This window comes from Schistocerca nitens, chromosome 1 (assembly GCF_023898315.1).
Source record: "Schistocerca nitens isolate TAMUIC-IGC-003100 chromosome 1, iqSchNite1.1, whole genome shotgun sequence".
In the NCBI taxonomy this organism is placed as follows: Eukaryota; Metazoa; Arthropoda; class Insecta; order Orthoptera; family Acrididae; genus Schistocerca; species Schistocerca nitens.
Genome location: NC_064614.1, coordinates 1,192,589,886 through 1,192,613,421, shown reverse-complemented (window position 1 = coordinate 1,192,613,421; position 23,536 = coordinate 1,192,589,886). Strand labels below are relative to the sequence as shown.

Genomic DNA, 23,536 nt, shown 5'->3' with positions numbered 1-23,536 from the left:
TGACCTTGCTACAATCTGATGAAGGGACACAACAAGAAACTGGCAGCGGCATCTGCAGCTTTGTTCCCAGGGATACCGACATGGCCAGGAACCCACATAAAGCTAACCCAAGAACCGTCGTCCGCCAGCTGCTGAAGGGAACATTGGATCCGGTGCATGAAAGGGTGAAACAGATACGGATCGCTGAGGCTCTGGATGGCACTCAGGGAATCGGAGCAGATGACATAAGCAGAATGTCAGTGGCGGCAGATGTAAAGAACAGCCTGGTAGAGGGCAAATAGCTCAGCTGTGAAGACTGAACAATGGCCATGGAGCCCGTATTTGAAACTGTGTGCCCTGACAATAAAAGAACACCTGACGCCGTCATTGGTCTTAGAGCCATCTGTATAAATGAAGATCATATTAATGAACTTTGAACGAAGTTCAACAAAATGGGAGCGGTATACCGAAACTGGGGTAACCTCCTTTGGGAGCGAGCTGAGGTCAAGGTGAACGCGAACATGAGCCAAGGTGGCGTTTGGCTCTCACCCACTCGAAAGGTTGCAGGGAGTGAAAAATCAAGGTGCTGAAGGAGGCGATGAAAGCGAACTCCAGCGGGTAGCAGGGCAGAGACATACAACCCGTATTGACTGTTGAGAGAGTCGTCAAAAAAGGAACAATAAGACGGGTGGTCGTGCATTGACAACAGCCGACAGGCATACCGACAAAGCAGTATATCGCGCCGGTAGGTTAGTGGCAATTCACCGGCTTCAGCATGAAGACTCTTGATGGGACTAGTATAGAACGCTCCGATCGCAAGACGTAAACCCCGATGTTGTATAGAGTTGAGGTGGCGTAAGATGGATGGCCGTGCAGAGGAGTATACGAAGCTCCCATAATCCAGCTTTGAGCAGACAATCTACCGATATAGGCGAAGTAAGATGGTTCGATCCGCTCCCCACGACATACCACTGAGAACACGGAGGACATTTAGAGAACGGGTACAACGGGCAGCCAAATATGACATGTGGAGACCAGCTAAGTTTCCTGTCAAATGTAAGACCTAAAAATTTTGTTGTCTCCACGAATGGGAGAGCAACAGGACCGAGTCATAAGGACGGTGGGAGAAACTCTTTGTAGTGCCAGAAGTTAATACAGACCATCTTCTTGGCAGAAAAATGGAAGCCATTGGCGACACTCCAGGAGTAAAGACGTCAAGACAACGCTGAAGATGGCGCTCCAGGAAACATGTATGCTGTGCGCTGCAATAGATAGTAAAATCGTCCATGAAAAGGGAGCCTGATACATCAGCTGGGAGGCAGTCCATTATTGGATTGATCGCTATGGTGAAGAGAGCGATTCTCAAAACTGAGCCCTGTGGCACCCCATTCTCCTGGTGAAAGGTGTTGGACATGACAGAACCCACACATACCCTGAACTGTCGATCCATTAAAAAGGCACGAATAAAAAGAGGGAGGCGACCGCGAAGGCCCCATGTATGCATGGTGCAGAGAATGCCCGCCCTCCAACAGGTGTCGTAAGTCTTCTCCAAATCAAATAACACAGCCGTGGTCAGGCACTTCCACAAGAAGTTATTCATAATGAAGGTCGACAAGGTAACCAGATGGTCAACAGCAGAGCGGCGCCTACGAAATCCACATCGTACATTGGTAAGTAGGTGTTGAGATTTGAGCAGCCAAACCAAACGAGAGTTAACCATTCGCTCCATCACCTTACAGACACAGCTGGTAAGGGAGATGGGTCGATAACTGGAAGGCAAGTGCTTGTCCTTCCCTGGCTTAGGAATTGGGACAACAATAGACTCATACCAGCATGTGGGAACATGACCCTCAATCCAGATGTGATTATAAGTACGAAGAAGAAAACCTTTACCTGCAGGAGAAAGGTTCTTCAGCATCTGAATATGAATAGAATCAGGCTCTGGAGTGGAGGACCGTGACTGGGCAAGTGCATTTTCGAGTTCCCGCATGGTGAATGGGGAATTATTACTTTCACGATTCGAGGAGTGGAAGTTAGGTGGCCCTGCCTCCCCTGCCTGTTTTTGGGGGAGGAAGGCAGGGTGGTAATGAGCGGAGCTCGAAACCTCTGCGAAAAAGCGGCCGAAGGCATTGGAGACATCCTCAGCGGCCACAAGGACATCATTCACGACCATCAAGCCAGAAACTGGTGAGTGGACCTTAGTGCCAGATAGCCAGTGCAGGCTTGTTTATAATTGATACAATTCGCCATCATAGGGTGGCGTTTAAAGGTGCGCAAAGCACGTCGATGAGCACGTAAGGCATCTCTACATGCTGTGGTCCACCAGGGGACCGGTACGCGATGTGAAGAAGAAGTAGTGTGAGGGATGGAACATTCAGCAGCAGTGAGAATGACTTCCATGAGGTGTGCAACCTGACTACTGCAGCTAGCGAAGGTTTGATCCTGAAAAGTCGCCCTGGAAGAGAAGAGCCCCCAGTCTGCTTTGGAGATGTTCCAACTAGTTGAGGACGGAGAGGGGGTATGATGCAAGAGATGGATAACACAAGGGAAGTGGTCGCTCGAATACGTATCAGAAAGTGCATACCACTCAAACCGGCATGCAAGTTGGGTAGTACATATAGAGAGGTCTAAATGGGAATAGGTGTGAGCTGTGTCCGAAAGAAAAGTAGGGGCACCAGTATTGAGCCAGACAAGATTGAGGTGGTTGAAAAGGTCTGCTAACAGGGAGCCTCTTGGGCAGGACGCTGGAGAGCCCCAAAGCGGATGGTGGGCATTGAAGTCTCCAGTTAACAAAAATGGTGCAGGTAGCTGAGCAATAATTTGCATCATGTCTGCCCTGGTAATGGCAGATGATGATGGAGTATAAACGGTAGAAATGGAAAATGTAAAAGTGGGGAGAGTAATGTGGACGGCAACTGCCTGCAGGCCGGTGTGCAATGGGATGGGATTGTAGTAAATATCATCCCGGACCAGCAACATAACCATGAGCTGGAATACCTGCCGCAGGGGGTAGGTTAAAATGCACAGAGGCTTGGTGTGCCAAGTCAATTGGATCGCATGGACATAGCTTCGTTTCCTGGAGAGCTACGATGAGCGGACAGTGCAAGCATAGCAGCAACTTTAAGTCCTCTTGGTTGGAGCGAATGCCGCGAATATTCCAATGAAGAAGTGCCACCGTGAGAAGAAAAAGAAAAAGGAGAAGCAAGAAGGGGTCACCTCGAAGGCCACTGAGGGCCTGGCTTCGAGCGAGCACTGCCGCCGCTATCAGTAGGCGGAGAGTCATCGTCCATTGGTTCTATAGGTTTGTCGGCCATCTTGTTAAGATGGCCAGGAGGGGGAGCTTCCTCCGCCGGTGAATGGCCAGATGTTTGGCTACCAGCGGTGTGGCCAGGCGAAACGGATGACAGCCTGGGGCGGCAACTGCTGGGTGGCACAGGAGAAGAAATGTGCCATGGCGGAGAAGGAGAACTTTGCTTCCTATGAGCCTTCTTGGAAGGTCGTTTAGTGGAAGTACTGGTCGATGGCTGGGAGTTCGAGGTACATAGGAAGTCTGCACGGGACAGTTCCTTCTTGAAGGCCCGTGCATCTGACTTCTGGATCTTAGTCTTGGCAGAAGCTGATGAAGGTGCTTGTGTCTTAGGGGTGACAGGAGGAAGGGGAGATGTTGACCGGGCAATCTTAGCACTGGCCGAATGGACGACCATAGTGCTAAAGGTCAGATCACATGTCTACGTTGACACCTCCCTGGTAGTCCGAGGAGAGGCGAGGACAGTACTGTATTTCCCCACTGGGAGCAGCGTGGGCTTCCTACTAGCAAATAGCTTGCAAGCAGCCAAGGTGGACACTTTCTCTTTGACCCGAAATTCCTGTATACAGCATTCATCCTTGTAGATGGGTCAGTCACGGGAGGATGCTGCGTGGTCACCCTGACAGTTCACACAACGAGGAGACGGAGGTGGACAGTCACTCTCATGGGCGTCCCTGCCACAAGTGACACACTTAGCCACATTAGAACAAGACTGGCAAGTGTGATTAAAACACTGACACTGGTAGCAGCATGTAGGTGTCAGAACATAGGGGCGAACAGAAATAACGTCATAGCCCGCTTTGATGTGCGACGACAGCTGAACACTATCAAAGGTCAAGGAAAGTGTCCAGGTCAGTACAAGGTCATTGTTGACCTTTTTCATGACCCTATGGACAGCCATCACGCCCTGCTCAGCGAGGAAAGACTGAATCTCCTCGTCAGTCAATCCGTCGAGTGATCTAGTATATACCACACCACACAACGAATTCAAAGTGCGGTGAGCCTCCACCCGGACAGGGAACATGTACAGGAGTGTGGCCTGAAGCAGTTTTTGTGCCTGAAAGGCACTCTGAGTTTCTAACAACAAGGTACCGTTACGCATTCTAGTACAAGACTTGACAGATCCGGCTATGGCATCTACGCCCTTCTGGATAGCAATAGGGTTGACAGATGAAAAATCCTTTCCGTCCTCAGATCAAGAAACTACGAGAATCTTTGGGGCAGGCAGTAGTACTTTTGTCAGTGGTGGCTGGTCAAGTTTCCGTTTTTGGGCAGAAGTCGAGAGAAGAAGAAGAGAAATCCATTGTGGAGGAATCCCCCATGATTGCCAGTGTCTCCGATGGTGCGCTTCTTCCTTGGGGGGCCCTCTCAGAGGGCACTCCCGCCTTCGGTGAATGTTTACACCTCAGGTCACATCTCCTGGGAAATGGACAGAGGGACCAATCGGCATGGTTGGAAGGTGTCAGCTCAGGCAATCACCCCTCCCTGTGCCTGGCCTTTACCAAGGGGCACGTGTGTGCCTTACTTGTCCACCCAGGGTGGGAATTACGCGTTACCCTGTCACCGGCTATGCGTGCGAACACGTGGGTCGGCCTTCAGGCATGCACAGGGAGGAAAGAAGAAGAGGAAAAAAAAGGGAGAGAGAGAGAGAAAGGACAGACTGTCACAAATGCCGAGGTGGAGACCAGAGGGTGGACAAGAAGGCAAGGAGAAGGCAAGGTAAAAAGTAAGGAAGACAGTGAGAGGGAGAAGGACAAAGAAAGAACCAAACAAAGAAAGGAAGAAACCAGAATAAGTGAAAAACCAAAATGACCACAAATATAAGTCGTGGAACCGTCCATCTCCGGACGCAGGCACAAACTACCCAGTTAAGGGGGAGGGACTCCTTTTAGTCGCCTCTTGTGACAGGCAGGAATACCTCGGGCCTATTCTAACCCCTGGACCCGCAGGGGGGGTGGGGGGTGGGGAGGTGTTGGAGAGGGAACGTGGGAGACAGGACAAAGAAGGAAGCTGAAAATCACAGAGAAGAGATGCAAGGAAGAGCCCAACCGGTAAACCTGCCCAAGGGCAGGAATCAGGAGGGTGACATCCTTGGTCTGGCAACAGGATAGAATAGGAAGGATCAGTGGGAGAGGAACAGACAGTGATTCCATAAGAAACCAGAAGCTGGGACCACCGAACTGAAAGGGAGATGCGTGGGGGGGGGTCCCAGCTTCAACCAGGTGGACTGGATCCAGGAGGCGCAGTGTGGAAGGAGCAGCTGAACCATAAACTTGACAACCATAGTCCAAGTGAGACAGCACTAAAGCCCGATAAAGGTGGAGAAGTATAGAGTGGTCCACACCCCAAGAGGTGTGGGCAAAGAAGCGAAGGACATTGAGTTTACGGAAACATCCTACCTTCAGAAGTCTGCCAAGTGACAGCCAAGTGAGCTTGTTGTCAGAAAGAAGACCCAGGAAACTGTGGGACCACAGGTAATTGTTGTGCATCGAGGTAGAGCTCCGGATCAAGGTGGACCATAGTACAGCGACAGAAGTGGACCACCTGCGATTTTAAAGGACAGAATTGAAACCCTTGTGAGAGGGTCCATGCACCTTATAGCTCCCTGGAGCTGCCGCTCTGCAGAGACCATCCAGGAGGAACTAACCCAAACGTAGGAATCATCCACATACAAAGCAGGGGTAACCAAAGGACTGACAGAGGCCACAAGTCCACCTATTGCAATGAGGAAAAGAAGTACACTCAATACGGAACCCTGTGGGATGCCATTCTCCTGGGTCTGTGGAGAACTAAAAGCAGTACCAACCTGAACCCTGAATGACTGATGGAACAGTAACTGGGGGATAAAAATTGGGAGCAGGCCCCGAAGGCCCCACTCATGAAGTGTAAGTAAGACGTGATGGCGCCAAGCCGTATCATAGGCCTTGTGAAGGTCGAAAAATACTGCAACCAAATGGCGGCACTGGGAAAAAGCCTGCTGAACTGCGGATTCCAAGTGAAGTAAATGATCAATCGAAGACCATCTCTCTCGGAAGCCACACTGGTAAGGGGATAATATATCCCGAGATTTGAGGACCCAACTGAGCTGACAGGCTACCATCCATTCAAGTAACTTGCAAACAACATTTGTCAGACTAATAGGCTGATAGCTTTCGACAAATAGGGGGTTCTTACCAGGCTTAATGACAGCAACCATGATGCTATCCCTCCACTGAGAAGGGAAGTCACCCTGGAGCCAAATACAGTTAAACACCCAGAGAAGATGTTGCTGTTGTGGAGCACTGGGATGTTGAAACAGTTGCTTATGAATGGAGTCAGGGCCAGGGGCCGTATCATGAGAAGAAGAAAGTGCGGAAAGAAGTTCTCATTCAGTAAAAGGTTCGTTGTAAAATTCTGGCTGATAAGGGGTAAAACATAAGGTGGAAGCTTCAGCCTGCTGTTTTTGGTGAAGGAAAGCGGGCTGGATAGGAGACTAATGCTGATACTGTTGCAAAATAGGTCACAAGATGTTCCACGAGGATCAACAGATCTGTACAAAGGCCATCTGGGAGGGGAAGGCCCAGGAGGTTAGACTGCTGATGGCAACCTTGGACAGAGCAAAGTGTAGTCCATACCCATGACATAGGGACAGTAGAACTGAGGGAAGAAACAAAGCATTTTTAAGTAATGGGCTTTAGCACAAAGGTGTTTGAGGTAATAAGGTTGGCAATGGATGGGTGACTCTTAAGGTGTTGCGAAGCTAGACAGTGATCACAGATGGCAAATAGCAATGGCAATGGCAATGGCAATGGCCATACTACACCATGGACTTGCCGGCGGTGAAATGGTCCAGATGAGAACGGGATAGCAAGGCTAGCAGCATGAACAATGGCATCAGACATGTCACATAGGATGTCATCAATACAACCCGACAAAGAGGGAGAAAAAATTACCTGTGCAGTATATAGAGGCCAATCAGCACGTTGGTAAGACCAACAATGTAACCTGTCCATTGGGGAGCGGGAAGGAAGTGAGAGAATCAATGGGAAATGGTCATTATCACAAAGGTAATCATGTGGCGACCAGTGTGATGAAGGGAGGAGGGAAGGAGAAGAAAGAGAAAGATCAATGGCAGAAAAGGTACGACGAGCAGCACTGAAGTGAGTAGGGGAGCCATCATTAAGAAGGCGCAAGTCATGGTCTGCAGGAAACTGGTCTATGAGAAGACCCTAACTACACTCCTGGAAATTGAAATAAGAACACCGTGAATTCATTGTCCCAGGAAGGGGAAACTTTATTGACACATTCCTGGGGTCAGATACATCACATGATCACACTGACAGAACCACAGGCACATAGACACAGGCAACAGTGCATGCACAATGTCGGCACTAGTACAGTGTATATCCACCTTTCGCAGCAATGCAGGCTGCTATTCTCCCATGGAGACGATCGTAGAGATGCTGGATGTAGTCCTGTGGAACGGCTTGCCATGCCATTTCGACCTGGTGCCTCAGTTGGACCAGCGTTCATGCTAGACGTGCAGACCGCGTGAGACGACGCTTCATCCAGTCCCAAACATGCTCAATGGGGGACAGATCCGGAGATCTTGCTGGCCAGGGTAGTTGACTTACACCTTCTAGACCACGTTGGGTGGCACGGGATACATGCGGACGTGCATTGTCCTGTTGGAACAGCACGTTCCCTTGCCGGTCTAGGAATGGTAGAACGATGGGTTCAATGACGGTTTGGATGTACCGTGCACTATTCAGTGTCCCCTCGACGATCACCAGTGGTGTATGGCCAGTGTAGGAGATCGCTCCCCACACCATGATGCCGGGTGTTGGCCCTGTGTGCCTCGGTCGTATGCAGTCCTGATTGTGGCGCTCACCTGCACGGCGCCAAACACGCATACGACCATCATTGGCACCAAGGCAGAAGCGACTCTCATCGCTGAAGACGACTCGTCTCCATTCGTCCCTCCATTCACGCCTGTCGCGACACCACTGGAGGCGGGCTGCACGATGTCGGGGCGTGAGCGGAAGACGGCCTAACGGCGTGCGGGACCGTAGCCCAGCTTCATGGAGACGGTTGCGAATGGTCCTCGCCGATACCCCAGGGGCAACAGTGTCCCTAATTTGCTGGGAAGTGGCGGTGCAGTCCCCTACGGCACTGCGTAAGATCCTACGGTCTTGGCGTGCATCCGTGCGTCGCTGCGGTCCGGTCCCAGGTCGACAGGCACGTGCACCTTCCGCCGACCACTGGCGACAACATCGATGTACTGTGGAGACCTCACGCCCCACGTGTTGAGCAATGCGGCGGTACGTCCACCCGGCCTCCCGCATGCCCACTATACGCCCTCGCTCAAAGTCCGTCAACTGCACATACGGTTCACGTCCACGCTGTCGCGGCATGCTACCAGTGTTAAAGACTGCGATGGAGCTCCGTATGCCATGGCAAACTGGCTGACACTGACGGCGGCAGTGCACACATGCTGCGCAGCTAGCGCCATTCGACGGCCAACACCGCGGTTCCTGATGTGTCCGCTGTGCCGTGCGTGTGATCATTGCTTGTACAGCCCTCTTGCAGTGTCCGGAGCAAGTATAGTGGGTCTGACACACCGGTGTCAATGTGTTCTTTTTTCCATTTCCAGGAGTGTAGATGGAAATGCACTGCCCCACAAGGTATGATGAGCATTAAGGAGGAAGTTGCTGAAAAAGGGCAGTTAAGGCAGCAAGTGTAAGTCCTGTCAGGAGGGAGATAAAGATTGCAAACCATGACCTCAGAGTCCAGTGGGCCCTAACAGCAACTGCTTCCAATGTAGTGTGAAGAGGAATCCACATGCTAGCAACATCCATATGGACCAACGTACAAATGCCACCAGAGGGCCCGCTGGGGACCGACCCAATTCCGACAGAAAAATGAGATTCCTATAGAACCACACAAGCTGCAGAGTAAAACAAAATAAAGGATTTCAACTCTGGAAGGTGACGGTAATATCCACTACTATTCCATTGGATAAACACAGAACAATGATTCAAATGGGGGGTGAACAGGCTAAAGCCAGTCATGCCACCGGGTCACCAACTGTCACTGACAAGGAGTGGGCAATATCCACGAACAGCAGGTCAGCGTCAGGTTGCAAAGGTGGGGATGGGACCTCTGGCAACACCAGAGTCTCCTTGTCCTGAGACTTATGTTTCTTCTTCTTTTCCGTTTGAGATCGAGGAGGTCTGTGCAGCAAAAAGGAGCTAGCTGCTGCAAGATCTGGAACAGAAATAGATCAGGCAACCTGGGGGCCCACAGACCGCAGTTCTCATGGTCGTCATGTGGTAGTTCTCGTGGTGCTGGGAAGGGGTATCCGGGAGGGGCGCCCTTGACCGGCAGACGCTGAAGAAATGGGACACTTCTCTGGCTGGGGAGGGGGAGCAGCGGACAGAGGGGAGAGTGTGGGAGCCATAGGGGAGGGGGGAGGAGAGGTGTTTGGGACTGGGGTAAGGAAGGGGGAGGAAGGGGTGAAAATGAAACTAAAGCATAGCTAGACATCATGGACACAGGATGAAGACATGCATACTTCTTACGAGTCTCAGTGTAGGTTAGACGATCAAGGGTCTTATACTCCTGTAGCTTCTCTGCCTTCTTATAAAATGGGCAATCTGGTGAAGGTGGAGAATGATTGCCATGGCAATTAACACACACAGGTGGGAGAACACAGGAACTCTCCTCATGGACTAGACATCCACAGTTACTACAGAGAGGGGCCTGCAAACAGCGAGAAGACATGTGTCCAAAATGCAAACACTTAAAACATCTCATAGGTGGTGGGATGTACAGCTTCACATCACATCGATAAACCATAATCTTCACCTTCTCAGGGAGTGTACCCCTTCAAAGGCCAGGATAAAGGCACCAGTATCCATGTGATTGTCCTTCGGACCCTTCTGAACACACTGAACAAAGTGAACACCCCGCCATCCGAGATTGTCCTGAAGTTCCTCATCAGTTTGAAGGATGAGGTCCCTGTTAAAAATCACACCTTGAACCATATTTAAAGACTAGTAATGGACATAGGAATTGTCCCAAGATGGTTACAGGCACAAAAGGCTGCAGACTGGGCAGCTGAAGCAGTTTTGACCAACAACGAACCCAACCGCATCTTACTCAGAGAGTCCACTTGGCCAAACTTGTCTTCAATGTGTTCCACAAAAAATAAAGGTTTGGTATTGGTGAAAGTATCCCCATCAGTTCTGGTGCAAACCACATAGCGGGGGAAAGGTTTCGCCCCTAGCTGACGAGCCTGACCCTCCTCCCAGGAGGTAGCCATGGAAGGGAAGGCCAAAGGGGCAGAAGAACCAGCACTAAAAGAATCATTTCCATGCAGAGAGATGGCCACAGAAGAACAGCCAGAGTTCTGGACCCATATGCATTTCATTTGCATTGTGTCCACCCTGATACCACCCACTCCAATCAGCGGCTCTCCCCAAGGGCACCACCCAGCCACAACAAGGGCCGTCTAGCACGGCGGCCATTGCCGGGAGTTCCGCTGCTCCAGGATGACAAGCAACCACTCCTAGACTTACATGAGGTGGTCACAGCTCAGGTATCAGAAGTGTGATCCCTGTGTTTCCAGGGGGCTCAACCAAAAGAGTACATCATAGCGACCGCACCACATGGGCTGGCTACCATGCTGGCTATGCACTAGCATCAGACAATGAAGTGAAGGAAAATGTGGAAGGAACTAGGAGGGCACACATTGGAGACACTACGTACGGTGCTCTTCCCCAAATAGCTCACACTATTGAATAGAAATTAAGTAATGAGGGTCAAACAGAGGGGGACCAGAGAATGCCAGAAGGATGTGGTAATGACGCAACAAAACCAAATTGGAAAGCCAACATAACCAGAAGGATAGAGGGGCCAACATAAACAAGTACACTAAGAGTGGGAGGGGAGAGGAGAGAGGAGAGGAGAGGAGAGGAGAGGGTGAAGGGGAAGGAGCAAGGGCAGGAAAGGAGAGGAAGGGCAAGGAAATGCAGCTCAGGAAAGAAAGAAGGCTGCAATACCTCGGGCCCCGTGCTCTCCATGCACTTATTCACTAAAGGACCACGAGCCTCCTCGGGCAGGCATTCCGGAAAAAGCTTCCTAATCTGCATTTGTAAAGGCCCACCTGGGAGGACGTCCGGGCAAGTGATGCTGAAGAAATGAAAGACTATCAGAAAATGATCACTGTTGCACAAATCGTCATGAACTTCCCACTGACAGGAGGGGAGGTGAGGAATCCAGGTCTACAGAGTGAAAGATTAATAGCCAAGAAAGTGCCGTGTGCTACACTAAAGTGTATGGGAGATCCAGTGTTGAGCAGACAGAGATTAAGCCCTGCCAGAAGGTATCCCAGTGAGTGGACACACTATCATTCCACAGAGTGGTATGGGCATCAAAATCCCCAAGGTGAAAGAAGGGAGGAGGGAGCTGTCAAAGAAGGACAAGAAGATCTGGAAGTGTAGGAGTCTGGTTTGGGGTGAGATAAAGATTGCATATGGATCTGAATGGTCACTGCTTCCACTGTGGTTTGAAGAGTTTCACAGAAACTGACAATTTCCATGCAGATGAACAATTTCCATGTGGACCAGTGAGAAGCAACTGGAGGTTTGCAAAGGACTGACCTGACTCTGGCAGGATGCTTGAAATCCACAAAAAGTTTGCAAAAGAGTATTCACAAAAAGAGATTCCTACAATATGACACAAGCTACAGAGTAGAGAGAAAGAAGAGTCTGCAATCTTGGAAGGTGACAATAATAATCATTACAATTCTATTAAAGGAGAGTAGTATAATAGTCCAGATGGACATGAAATGGGCCAGAATCATTCTCTGTGTCAAGTCAGTGTCAGTCACTAGTAAGCGTGGAGTGACATCCACAAATATAAGATCAGACCTCGGCAGTCATCATCCCCATGTCTGTCTAACTAACAAGCTTCTTATCCTAGAGATGGCAGGTAGGGGACTCCTAGAGGGAGTCCCATCCTCAGTGGGTGCCAGAGAAGAGGGTTTCTTCTCCAGCTGAGGAGGCGTGATTCCATGAGGAGAGAGAATGGGGTCTGCTAGGGAGGTGGAAATGATGGAAGGCAGGAGGAAGAGGATGAAAAGATGCACCAGAATCAAAGACAGACATTAAAGACACTGTGTGGAGACAGTTGAATTTCTGTCAGGCCAAAGAGAGGGATAGGTGGGTGAGAGTTTGGAATTCCTGGATCTTTCTTTCCTTTTTGTAGATCGTGTAATCTAGTGAGTGAGCAGAATGTGAGCCGGAACAGTTCATGTTCTTGGCTGAAGGATGCAGCTACCACAAATAGAGTTGCCTCAAATGCAAAGACCAAACGGAAACACCAGAAACAGCACTTGGGAGGCAGGGCACAGGGCTTCATGTCATGATAGTAAATCTTAACTGACTTTTTCTGAAAGGATATCTCCTCAAAAGCCACTATGAAAGTGCAAGTATCAGTGCAATAAATACAGTGCAGTGGTAGATGAGTCCCAGGTTTCTCATCAGATAGGAGGAGGTCCCTGTCCCTGTACAAAATAGTGCCCTGGGTCATATTTAAGGATTGGTAAGGAGTAACGCTCACTGGGATGTCTCCTAAGTGCTCACAATCACAAAGGGGAAGTTGACTGGCAGAAGAGGTTTTAATCAGTAGGGAACCAGATTGTATCTTACTAAGGAAGTCAACTTCACCAAATTTATCTTCAATGTGTTCTACAAAAAAGTTTGGTTTTGTAACGGGAAAAGTCCTCCCATCCATCCTGGAACAAACCAAGTAACAGGGAAATGGTTCCGCCCGAATGTGGTGGGCCTGGCCCTCCTGCCAGGGGGTGGCCAGGGTGGAAAAGGCCAAAGAACTAAAAGTAGGAGCAGAGAAAGAACTGTTCCTGTATGAAGAGGCAGCTGCAGGAGAGTGGCCAGAAGTATGGAGTTAGCACACTTGTTGCAAAGAGTATCCATCCTGGTACTACCCCCTCATATCAAGTGCTCACCTTGTGGGCACCACCCAATGGCAGCAAGGGCTGCCTGTCATGGCAGTTCCAATGGAGTTCCAATGCCTTAAAAGGGTGAGCAACCACTCCTACGCATACACAAGAGAGTGACAGCTCAGGTACCAAAAGAGTGAATCCTGTGTTGTCAGTGGGTTCAGATAGATGGGTATGTCATAACAGCCTACTGCATTGACCAGCCACCATGCTGTTGACCCAGTGGAGGTTGGGGTCTATGGTGGGAAAGGAGAGGAACCCACATCAGAGATGCTAGAGAGGTAGTTCTGCCCCAAATGGTTCAGACTATGGAAAGAGTTTAGAATGGGAGATCAAACCCCAAGGGAGACCAGAGGAAAAAAAAAGGGATAGTGGAAACACAAGACTAGCTAGACCACAAAGGAATAGTGGAAGACATAGCAAAGGGAAACTCTGAGGGAGGATGAGGAAGCTGGAGGGAGAAGAAGCTGGAGGGGTAAGAGCAATGATGGGAAAAAGTGTATATAGGGAAGGGAATGCAGCCAAGAGATAAGAAAGGCTGCAATATCTCGGAGCCCCATGCATTTCAAATGTGACACACATCCACAAAAGAGCTGTGGTACTGCCCCCCCCCCCCCCTCCTCCTCATTCACTAAGGCTATAAATAAACCACTGAAAGACAGTGGTAATTGTCAACTGTGACTTTTTTGTATAAATGCAATCTGTTTATTTTGTGTCAATTAACTTAACCACTATAATTATGGGTGCTGATTCTGGATAATTGTGTCAATGACTTTTCTTGGTGTAAAAAGTGGTCACTGTGAGTAATAACTGAGCTTTGGAAGGAATAAAATTCATGTTTATGTCATCTAAAACATCACATGTGTAGATCTTTGAGCAAACACCATTCCACACTCATTTAAACTTATAGCTTTGAGATGATCAAGTTGATGCTAGCAATGACCAGAACGTAAATATGTGGAAGAGGAGGAAGGTCAATATCTCAGTATCAAATAATTACACCAAACAATAATTAACCACAGATGATTTCTGAATGGAAAACTACATTTCTAACAATTTTTTAAATGGTATCATTTTACAGTAACACTGTGGTAGAAAAACTAGCATTTTAAATAAAACAATGGAAAATCCAGGACGGAATGCACTATACCAGAGAAGGAAAGTTGCTACTCACTATATAGCAGAGGTCCTGAGTCATGGTAGGCACAACAAAAAGATTCACACAATTATAGCTTTCAGCTATTAAGGCCTTAGTCAGCAGTAGACACACACACACACACACACACACACACACACACACACACACACACACACACACACACACACACACACACACACACACACACACACGTCTGCAGTCTCAGAGAACTGAAACTACTCTGCAAGCAGCAGTACCAGTGCATGATGGGACTGGTGATTGGGTGGGGGTAAGGAGGAGGCTGGGTCGGGGAGAGGGAGGGATAGTATGGTGGGAGTGATGGACAGTGAAGTGTTGCAGTTTAGACAGAGGGTAGGAGAGAAGTTGCAGAGGGGGGAGGGGGTAAGTAGTGGAAAGGAGAGAAATAAAAAGAAGTTAAAACACTGGGTGTGGCGGTGAAATGACAGCTGTGTGGTGCTGGAATGGGAACAGGGAGGGGGCTGGATGGGTGAGGACAGTGACTAACGAAGGTTGAGGCCAGGAGGGTTATGGGAACGTCGGATGTATCACAAGGAAAGTCCCACTTGTGCAATTCAGAAAAGCTGGTGTTGGTGGGAAGGATCCATATGGCACAGGCTGTGAAACAGTCATTGAGATGAGGGATGTCATGTTTGGCAGCATTTTCAGCAACAGGGTGGTCCACCTGTTTTTTGGCCACAGTTTGTCGGTGACCGTTCATGCAGGCAGACAGCTGGTTGGTTGTCATGACTACACAGAATGTAGCACAGTTCTTGCAGCTTAGCTAGTAAATCACATGACTGGTTTCACAGGTAGCCCTGCCTTTGATGGGATAGGTGATGTTAGTGACCAGAGTGGAGTAGCTGGTGGTAAGAGGATATCTAGGACAGGTCTCACATCTAGGTCTATTACAGGAAAATGAGCTATGAGGTAAGGGATTGGGAGCAGGGGTTGTGTGAGGATGGACGAGTATATTGTGTAGGTTTAGTGGACAGTGGAATACCACACTAGGAGCACTGGGAAGGATAGTGGGCAGGACATTTCTCATTTCAGGGTACAACAAGAGGTAATCGAAACCCTGGCAGAGAATGTAATTCAGTTGCTCTGGTACTGAGTTAAGAGGGGAATGCTCCTCTGTGGCCAGACTGTGAGACTTTAGGAAGACTGGAATGATAAGGCATAGGAGATTTGTTTTTGTACAAGGATAGGAGGATAACTATGGTCAGTGAATGCTTCAGTGTGACCCTCGGTGTATTTAGAGAGCAACTGCTCATCACTGCACATGCAATGACCATGGGTGGCTAGGCTGTATGGAAGGTACTTCATGGTATTGAATGGGTGGCAGCTGTCGAAGTGGAGGTATTGCTGGTGGTTATTAGGTTTGATATGGGCAGAGGTACTAATGTAGCCATCTCTGAGGTGGAGGTCAACATCTAGGAAAGTGGCTTGTTGGGTTGAGTAGGACCAGGTGAAGCAGATGGGGAAGAAGTTGAGGTTCTGGAGGAATGTGGGTAGGGTGTTCTCACCTTTGATCCAGATAGCAAATATGTCATCAATGAATCTGAACCAGGTGAGAGGTTTAGGATTATGAGTTTTCAGGAAGGATTCCTCTAGATGGCCCATGAATAGGTTAGCATACGTTGGTGCTATGTGGGTGCCAATAGCTGTACCATGAATTTGTTTGTAGGTAATGCCTTCGAAGGAGAAGTAATTGTGGGTGAGGATATAGTCAGTCATGGAGACTAGGAAGGAGGTTGTTGGTTTGGAATCCATAGGGCATCTGGAAAGGAAGTGTTCAATAGCAGTAAGGCCATGGGCATTAGGAATGTTAGTGAACAGGGAGATGGCATCAGTAGTGATGATGGTTGGGTTTATGGACTTTAGGAAGCATGTAGAAGGTGGGAGTGTGGGGAGTGGTAGGGGTAAATAGAGAGATATGACTCTGGAGAGAGGTTCCGGGATGGGCCTAAGGCTTTGAGTAGTAACTGTAGATCGTGCTGGATTACTGGATTGGGATCACTGTGGCATGGTTTGTTGGGCAAAGTACCTGACAGCTGACGGAGTCGTCCTGCCATGTAATCCTTGCGGTTCAAAACAGCGGTGGTGGAGCCTTTGTCTGCAGGTAGGATTATAAGGTCAGGATCAGCTTTTAGATGGTGGACTACAGTTCTTTCTGTGGACGTAAGGTTAGTTTGCAGGTTGGGGGGATTTGGGGAATGATGGTGAGGCAAGGTTCAAGGTTAAGAAATTCTGGAAAGTTAACAGGAGTTGATTTGGAGGCAGTGGGGGTGGATCATGGTTGGATGGAGGAGTGAACTGAGTTAGGTTCAATATTGGTCTTCGGTTGAGTCAGATAGGTTGGCTTGGTGGCAAAAAAGTGTTTCCACTGTAGGGACTGGGAGAAGGAGAGAAGGTCTTTAACAAGTCCTGCATGGTTGAATTTGGGAGTGGGGCAAAAGGTGAGGCCTTTGGAAAGGACTGATATTTCTGTGGGACTAAGGATTCTGGAGGAAAGGTTCATAACTGTGTTGTGGGTCTGTTTAGGTTCTGGGTTCTGTTTGGTGGTGGGGTAAGTGTAGTAGGTCTGCAAGACAAGGTTTGTCAGCTATGAGGTGGCGTGGGGGAGGTTTGGAGATTGTTGTAGAAGGGATGGACAGTGGTACTCCAAGGCAGGAGTAGGAAGTGAGCAGGATGGAGAGCTTTCTGAGGTGGCATTGTGCCTGTTGCTCAAGTTCCTGCAGGGCAAGAGTTTCAATGTATGTTATGGGTTCCAGGAATTTGGGATTACACAGCAGGAGAATTTTGCAGATGGAGAGAAGATACTGCAAGGAGGATTGAGCTTGGTTGATATTGTTCTGCAGGACTATGTTGGTAAGGGCTAAGGATTGGTGAAATCTGAACAGGTGGAGGTCATTGTAGAAGGAGGGGTGGCATACAGAGATGGGTAATTTGATGGTAAGGGCATTAGGGGGGAGGGGGGGGGGGATTTCATGAGCCAAGTAACAATGGAGGAACAATATGTGGGAGTGGGATCTGACTAGGGATAAGGAAACTTTTCTGTATTGACCCAGATGGAAGGAGCATGAATCCATGGTGGTGCAAAAAATGTGAAAAATTACTTAAGAAAGTAGACTTACGTCTGAAAAATTACGCAAAATACACCCAAATACATGTGAAAAACACAAAAAGGACCAATGGATGCACAAGGGGGAAAAATCAAGATAAAATCTGAGGAAGATGACGATAGTGGAAGGCGAACACTCACTAAAATTGGAAAGAAGTCACAAGGGTCAAAGTAGAGAATAACTAATCATTAATAAATATATGCATCTTACTGTGGGTAGCAGGTTTGATGGGGGATAAGCATAAAGAAGGGGAACGGCAGATGTGACTGGATGAGTTGGATTTAGTGGGTGCAAACAGGGACAGAAAGGAGGAAGTGTGGGGTGTGGGGAGGGGTTCATAGGTAGAGATACAATATCATGGCACTGGAAAAGTGCGTGAGATAACACACAAAAATACAGGAACTGACACAGGGAGCGTGATCAGTTTGAAGGTAAGGGCTTAATTATCTTGGCAGGAGTAATGTGGGACACAAGATGCTGCACCAACAATCAGAGTGGTATTGAGGTTGTCTGTTGTGTGCAGTTGAGTCATTTGATACACTGTGGCTCATAAGTATAGTGTGCAGTGCAGTTGGTAAGGCAACAAGAGAAACACAGGAAAGAAAAGAAAGAAGAATAGACATTGAGTATAGCGATCCAAAAGAAAGTAATTACAAAGGAAAACAGCACAGGGTTAGGATTGAAGAAAAGCCATCAGGCAAAAAACAGACAATGGAAAATCCAGGATGGATGTTTGAAGACAAAGGCTCCACCACCAAAAGAATTACATGGCAGAAGGACTGCGTCAGTTGTCACATACTTCCACCTACAAACCATGCCATAGTGATCCCATTACAATAATCCAGAAGGATCTCCAGTTACTACTCAATTCCTTAGGCCCATCCCAGAACCTCTCTCCAGAGTCCATCTCTCTACTTATCCCTACCACTCCCTGCACTCCCACCTTCTACATGCTTCCTAAAGTCCATAAACTCAACCACCCAGGACGCTCCATTACCCGGAACCTATCCTCCTACATGCCAAACATTTCCTCGACTGACTCTCCACAGTTCCCGTCCCTTTAACACATGGTGCCCTGCTCATCTCTACTGATGCCACCTCCCTGTACACTAACATTCCTAATGCCCATGGCCTTACTGCTGTCGAACACTACCTTTCCAGATGCCCTATGGATTCCAAACCAACAACCTCCTTCCTAGTCTCCATGACCAACTGTATCCTCACCCATAATTACTCCTCATTTGAAGGCATTACCTACAAACAAATCCACGTTACGGCTATGGGCACCTGCGTGGCACCATCCTATGCTAACCTATTCATGGGCCATCTAGAGGAATGCTTCCTGAAAACCCAGAATCCTAAATCCCCACCTGGTTCAGATTTGTTGTTGACATCTTTTCTATCTCTATTGAAGGTGAGGACACCTTATTCACATTCCTCCAGAACCTCAATCGCATCTGCAGTGATGAGCAGTTCCTCTCTAAATACACTGAGGGTCTCACTGAAGTGTTCACTGAACATAGTTATCCTCCCATCCTCGTACAAAAACAAATCTCCCGTGCCTTATCTTTCCAGTCTCCCACCACCTCACGAAGTCCCACAGTCTGGCCACAGAGGAGCATTCGCCTCTTAACTCAGTACCACCTGGGACTGGAGCAACTGAATTACATTCTCCGCCAGGATTTCGATTACCTCTTGTTGTGCCCTGAAATGAGAAATGTCCTGCCCACTATCCTTCCCACCCCTCCTACCATGGTATTCCACTGTCCACCAAACCTACACAATATACACGTCCATCCTTACACAACCCCTGCTCCCAATCCCTTACCTCATGGCTCATACCCCTGTAATAGACCTAGATGCAAGACCTGTCCCATACATCCTCCTACCACCACCTACTCCACTCTGGTCACTAACATCACCTATCCCATCAAAGGCAGGGCTACCTGTGAAACCAGTCATGTGATTTACAAGCTAAGCTGCAACCACTGTGCTGCATTCTATGTAGGCATGACAACCAATCAGCTGTCTGTCTGCATGAACGGCCACTGACAAACTGTGGCCAAAATCAGGTGGACCATCTTGTTGCTGAACACGCTGCCAAACATGATATCCCTCATCTCAATGACTATTTCACAGCCTGTGCCATATGGATCCTTCCCACCAACACCAGCTTTTCTGAACTATGCAAGTGGGAACTTTCCCTGCAATACATCCTACATTCCCATAACCCTCCTGGCCTCAACCTTCATTAGTCACTGTCCTCACCCACCCAGCCCCCTCATTGTTCCCATTCCAGCACCACACAGCTGTCATTTCACTGCCACACCTAGTCTTTTAATTTAGTTTTCTCTCCTTCTCCTACTTACCCCCTTCCCCCTCCACACCTTCTCTCCTCCTGCCCTCTGTCTAAACTGCAACACTTCACTGTCCATCACTCCCACCATGCTATCTCTCCCCCTCCCCACCCCATCCTCCTCCTTACCCCTACCCAGTCGTTACTCCCATTATGTGTGTGTGTGTGTGTGTGTGTGTGTGTGTGTGTGTGTGTGTGTGTGTGTGTGTGCGCGCGCGCACATTTGTGTATGTGTGTCTACTGCTGACAAAGGCCTTAATGGCTGGAAGCTATGACTGTGTGAATCTTTTTGTTGTACCTATCGCAACTCAGCATGTGTGCTATATGGTGAGTAGCCACTTTCCTTCACAGGTATAAGCATTTTAAATGCTTTAACCTACCATGCTCTGTTGATTCAAAACTTTCAGCTCCATATCCTGTTATAATTGCGTGATTTGTTGGCAGCTGTCTTAATGTATTCAAGCAAGCAGGCCGAACACGTGGGCTAAGTTCGGCTGGTGTGTGCAAATGGAGGACAGCCACATTATGGAACTTGAACTTTCGTTCAAAGAGAGGATGTGGGATTACCCATTCAACATCAATCACCTGCACAGCTTCATCACCGCTTGGTGTTGTTAAGTCAACATCACCCAGGCGTACACGTCGCACAATGCCACTGTAAAGAAACAAGTTTGTTCAAATCTCTGCTGATTGCAAAATGACATACTTATGTAAAACTACCTACAAGCTTTATTCCAGCCACTGACATTTATCCATCATTTTTTACAATTGCAAAATAAAACCATGTAAGCACATTACTGGTAGGTATAGATTTCATCATGTAATTTGTACTATCCATAATTATAGTACTTAAATCCACATTTCATGTGTGATTCATACTTCATATGGTGTTGTAAAATGTTTTCATACAGAGGAAAGAAAGTTTCTTTCTATATGTTTCTTTACTATCCATGCACATCATAAAATTACATTAATTAACTAGTGAACAACATAGTTAAAAATTATAAATTTAGCCTGGAAGAAGTGAATTGGAGAACACTGCAGCTTTCTTAGCAAATTTGATTCTTTTGCTAACTTTGTCTGTGCTTCATGTTTTATCAGGTAAATGTAACATCACAAGTAACAGTAGCTTTACATCATGTACAGGGCTATTACAAATGATTGAAGCGATTTCATAAATTCACTGTAGCTCCATTCATTGACATATGGTCACGACACACTACAGATACATAGAAAAACTCAAAGTTTTGTTCGGCTGAAGCCGCACTTCAGGTTTCTGCCATCAGAGTGCTCGAGAGCGCAGTGAGACAAAATGGCGACAGGAGCCGAGAAAGCGTATGTCATGCTTGAAATGCACTCACTTCAGTCAGTCATAACAGTGCAGCGACACTTCAGGACGAAGTTCAACAAAGATCCACCAACTGCTAACTCCATTCGGTGATGGTATGCGCAGTTTAAAGCTTCTGGATACCTCTGTAAGGGGAAATCAATGGGTCCGGCTGCAGTGAGCGAAGAAACGGTTGAACGCGTGCGGGCAAGTTTCACACATAGCCCGCGGAAAATTGGCTCATGCCACAACTGGAGGCCAACAGCGCCGACTTCATCTTTCAACAGGATGGTGCCCCACTGCACTTCCATCACGATGTTCGGCATTTCTTAAACAGGAGATTGGAAAACCGATGGATCGGTCGTGGTGGAGATCATGATCAGCAAGTCATGTCATGGTCTCCACGCTCTCCCGACTTAACCCCATGCAATTTCTTTATGTGGGGTTATGTGAAAGATTCAGTGTTTAAACCTCCTCTACCAAGAAACGTGCCAGAACTGCGAGCTCGCATTAACGATGCTTTCAAACTCATTGATGGGGACATGCTGCGCCAAGTGTGGGAGGAACTTGATTATCGGCTTGATGTCTGCCGAATCACTAAAGGGGCACATATCGAACATTTGTGAATGCCTAAAAAAACTTTTTGAGTTTTTGTATGTGTGTGCAAAGCATTGTGAAAATATCTCAAATAATAAAGTTATTGTAGAGCTGTGAAATTGCTTCAATCATTTGCAATAACCCTGTATAATATGCAGAAGAAATCTTTTGTGCTGATGTTAAATACTGGCATTATTAGTTTTGGGAATTTTTGTGCCGAATCATGAGTATTGTAGTATGCTTGACATATCCCAGTCTGAATACAAGAAGGAACACCCAGTCTCAATATTCAAACAATTTCATGAGATGCTTGGACTTTGCAAAATTCAGAAGAAAGCTGACAGATCAGTTGGACATAAGAAGCAAGTCATGGGCCCTCTGTGTGTAGGTGATGCTCTATAACACTGTGTTGGTGACATCTACTGCTGGATCAATACAAATAATCAGTTTATGAAAATATACTCTGACAGAAAAAAAAATCTACTCACCAACTGGCAGCAGGAGAAAACCCACATGGAAGTTTAGTGTATGTGCAAGTTTTCAGAGCCAGTTTCTCCTTCTGCAGAAGGATTGAAGAGGAAGAAAGAAGGGGAAGGACTGGTGAGGTTTAGGAAATGGGGGGATTTATGAAAAAGTCGCTCAGAACATTGTATCAGGCGGGATTTACTGGACAGGTTGAAAAGGAAAGGCAAGTGCCAGATGAGTTTTAAAAACCTGTTCAAAGGTGCAGTGCCCAACAATTAGTCTTTCCTCCTCATCCTATCCAGTAAGTCTCCCTGACTAGGGAGTTCCAAGTGAGTTTTCTGTAACTCTCTCCATTTTCTGAACCTCACCAGTCCTGTTCACTCATCTTTCACCTTGAATCATCCTGCCAGAAGTAGTCACTGGCTGCAAAAGTTTGCACATTTTCTTAACTTTCATGCTGCCACATGGTGAGTAGATATTTTTTTAATCCAATTATGTGACACGTACTGATGTGAAACACAGTGGTCTATAGAACTACTCTTACCAGCATGCTAAACTTAGAAGAATTTGCAAGTGTGTTTCTCATGCGCAGATGCGTAGTGCTGATCAGTTATACAGAATTTTGTTTAAGTTTTTCATGGATGCATTTTTGATGGTGAGTCAGTTAAAACAATTTTTTGGTATCTTATTGGATTTGTGATTAATTGCCTATATTTTTGTGATTTAGGACTAAAAATTATGGTGGTACATGTGTGGCGCCGATGAGGTCAACACCAGTATCGATCTGAGCATCATCTTTGAACCAAGCAAACCATTATCTTTGTGTAGTTCCACCATCCAGTTCTTTGTTAGCCTTACTTGTGTAAAGAGGTGAATGAATGAACTCCTGATTATAAGGTGTTGTTTAATGTACCTCACCTGAGCATCTGCTTCACATGTATCACCAGGGAACTATGCTGGTCAATGGATTTCCCACTTTTTTTTCCATACAAGCATATGATCTACCTTCACCAGTCATACATGATCTGGCACAGTGTTCTTCTTGGTTACAATGATGACTGGATAGTTTTTGTGCAGGATGTGAATCCATCTATGAAATGTTTTGGGATTCATAATCAAAAGTTCAGTGATCTTCATACCTTTCTTGTTCTTTATTCATTCTGTGCATTATAAAGACATTTCCAATTGGCACATCTATCAGGAAGTAGAGAATCTGACGCC

The 23,536-nt window shown here is 47.5% G+C and overlaps 1 protein-coding gene across 2 annotated transcripts in view; it reads right to left on the bottom strand.

The window, feature by feature from the left end:
* Window positions 1-23,536, bottom strand: part of LOC126239504 (serine protease snake-like) — a 149,091-nt gene that overhangs the window by 46,518 nt on the left and 79,037 nt on the right. For both annotated transcript variants that reach the window (XM_049947865.1, XM_049947866.1), the window contains exon 5: window positions 20,307-20,581. In XM_049947865.1, the coding sequence (XP_049803822.1) occupies window positions 20,307-20,581 (275 nt within the window). The remainder of the gene's footprint in view (window positions 1-20,306; window positions 20,582-23,536) is intronic.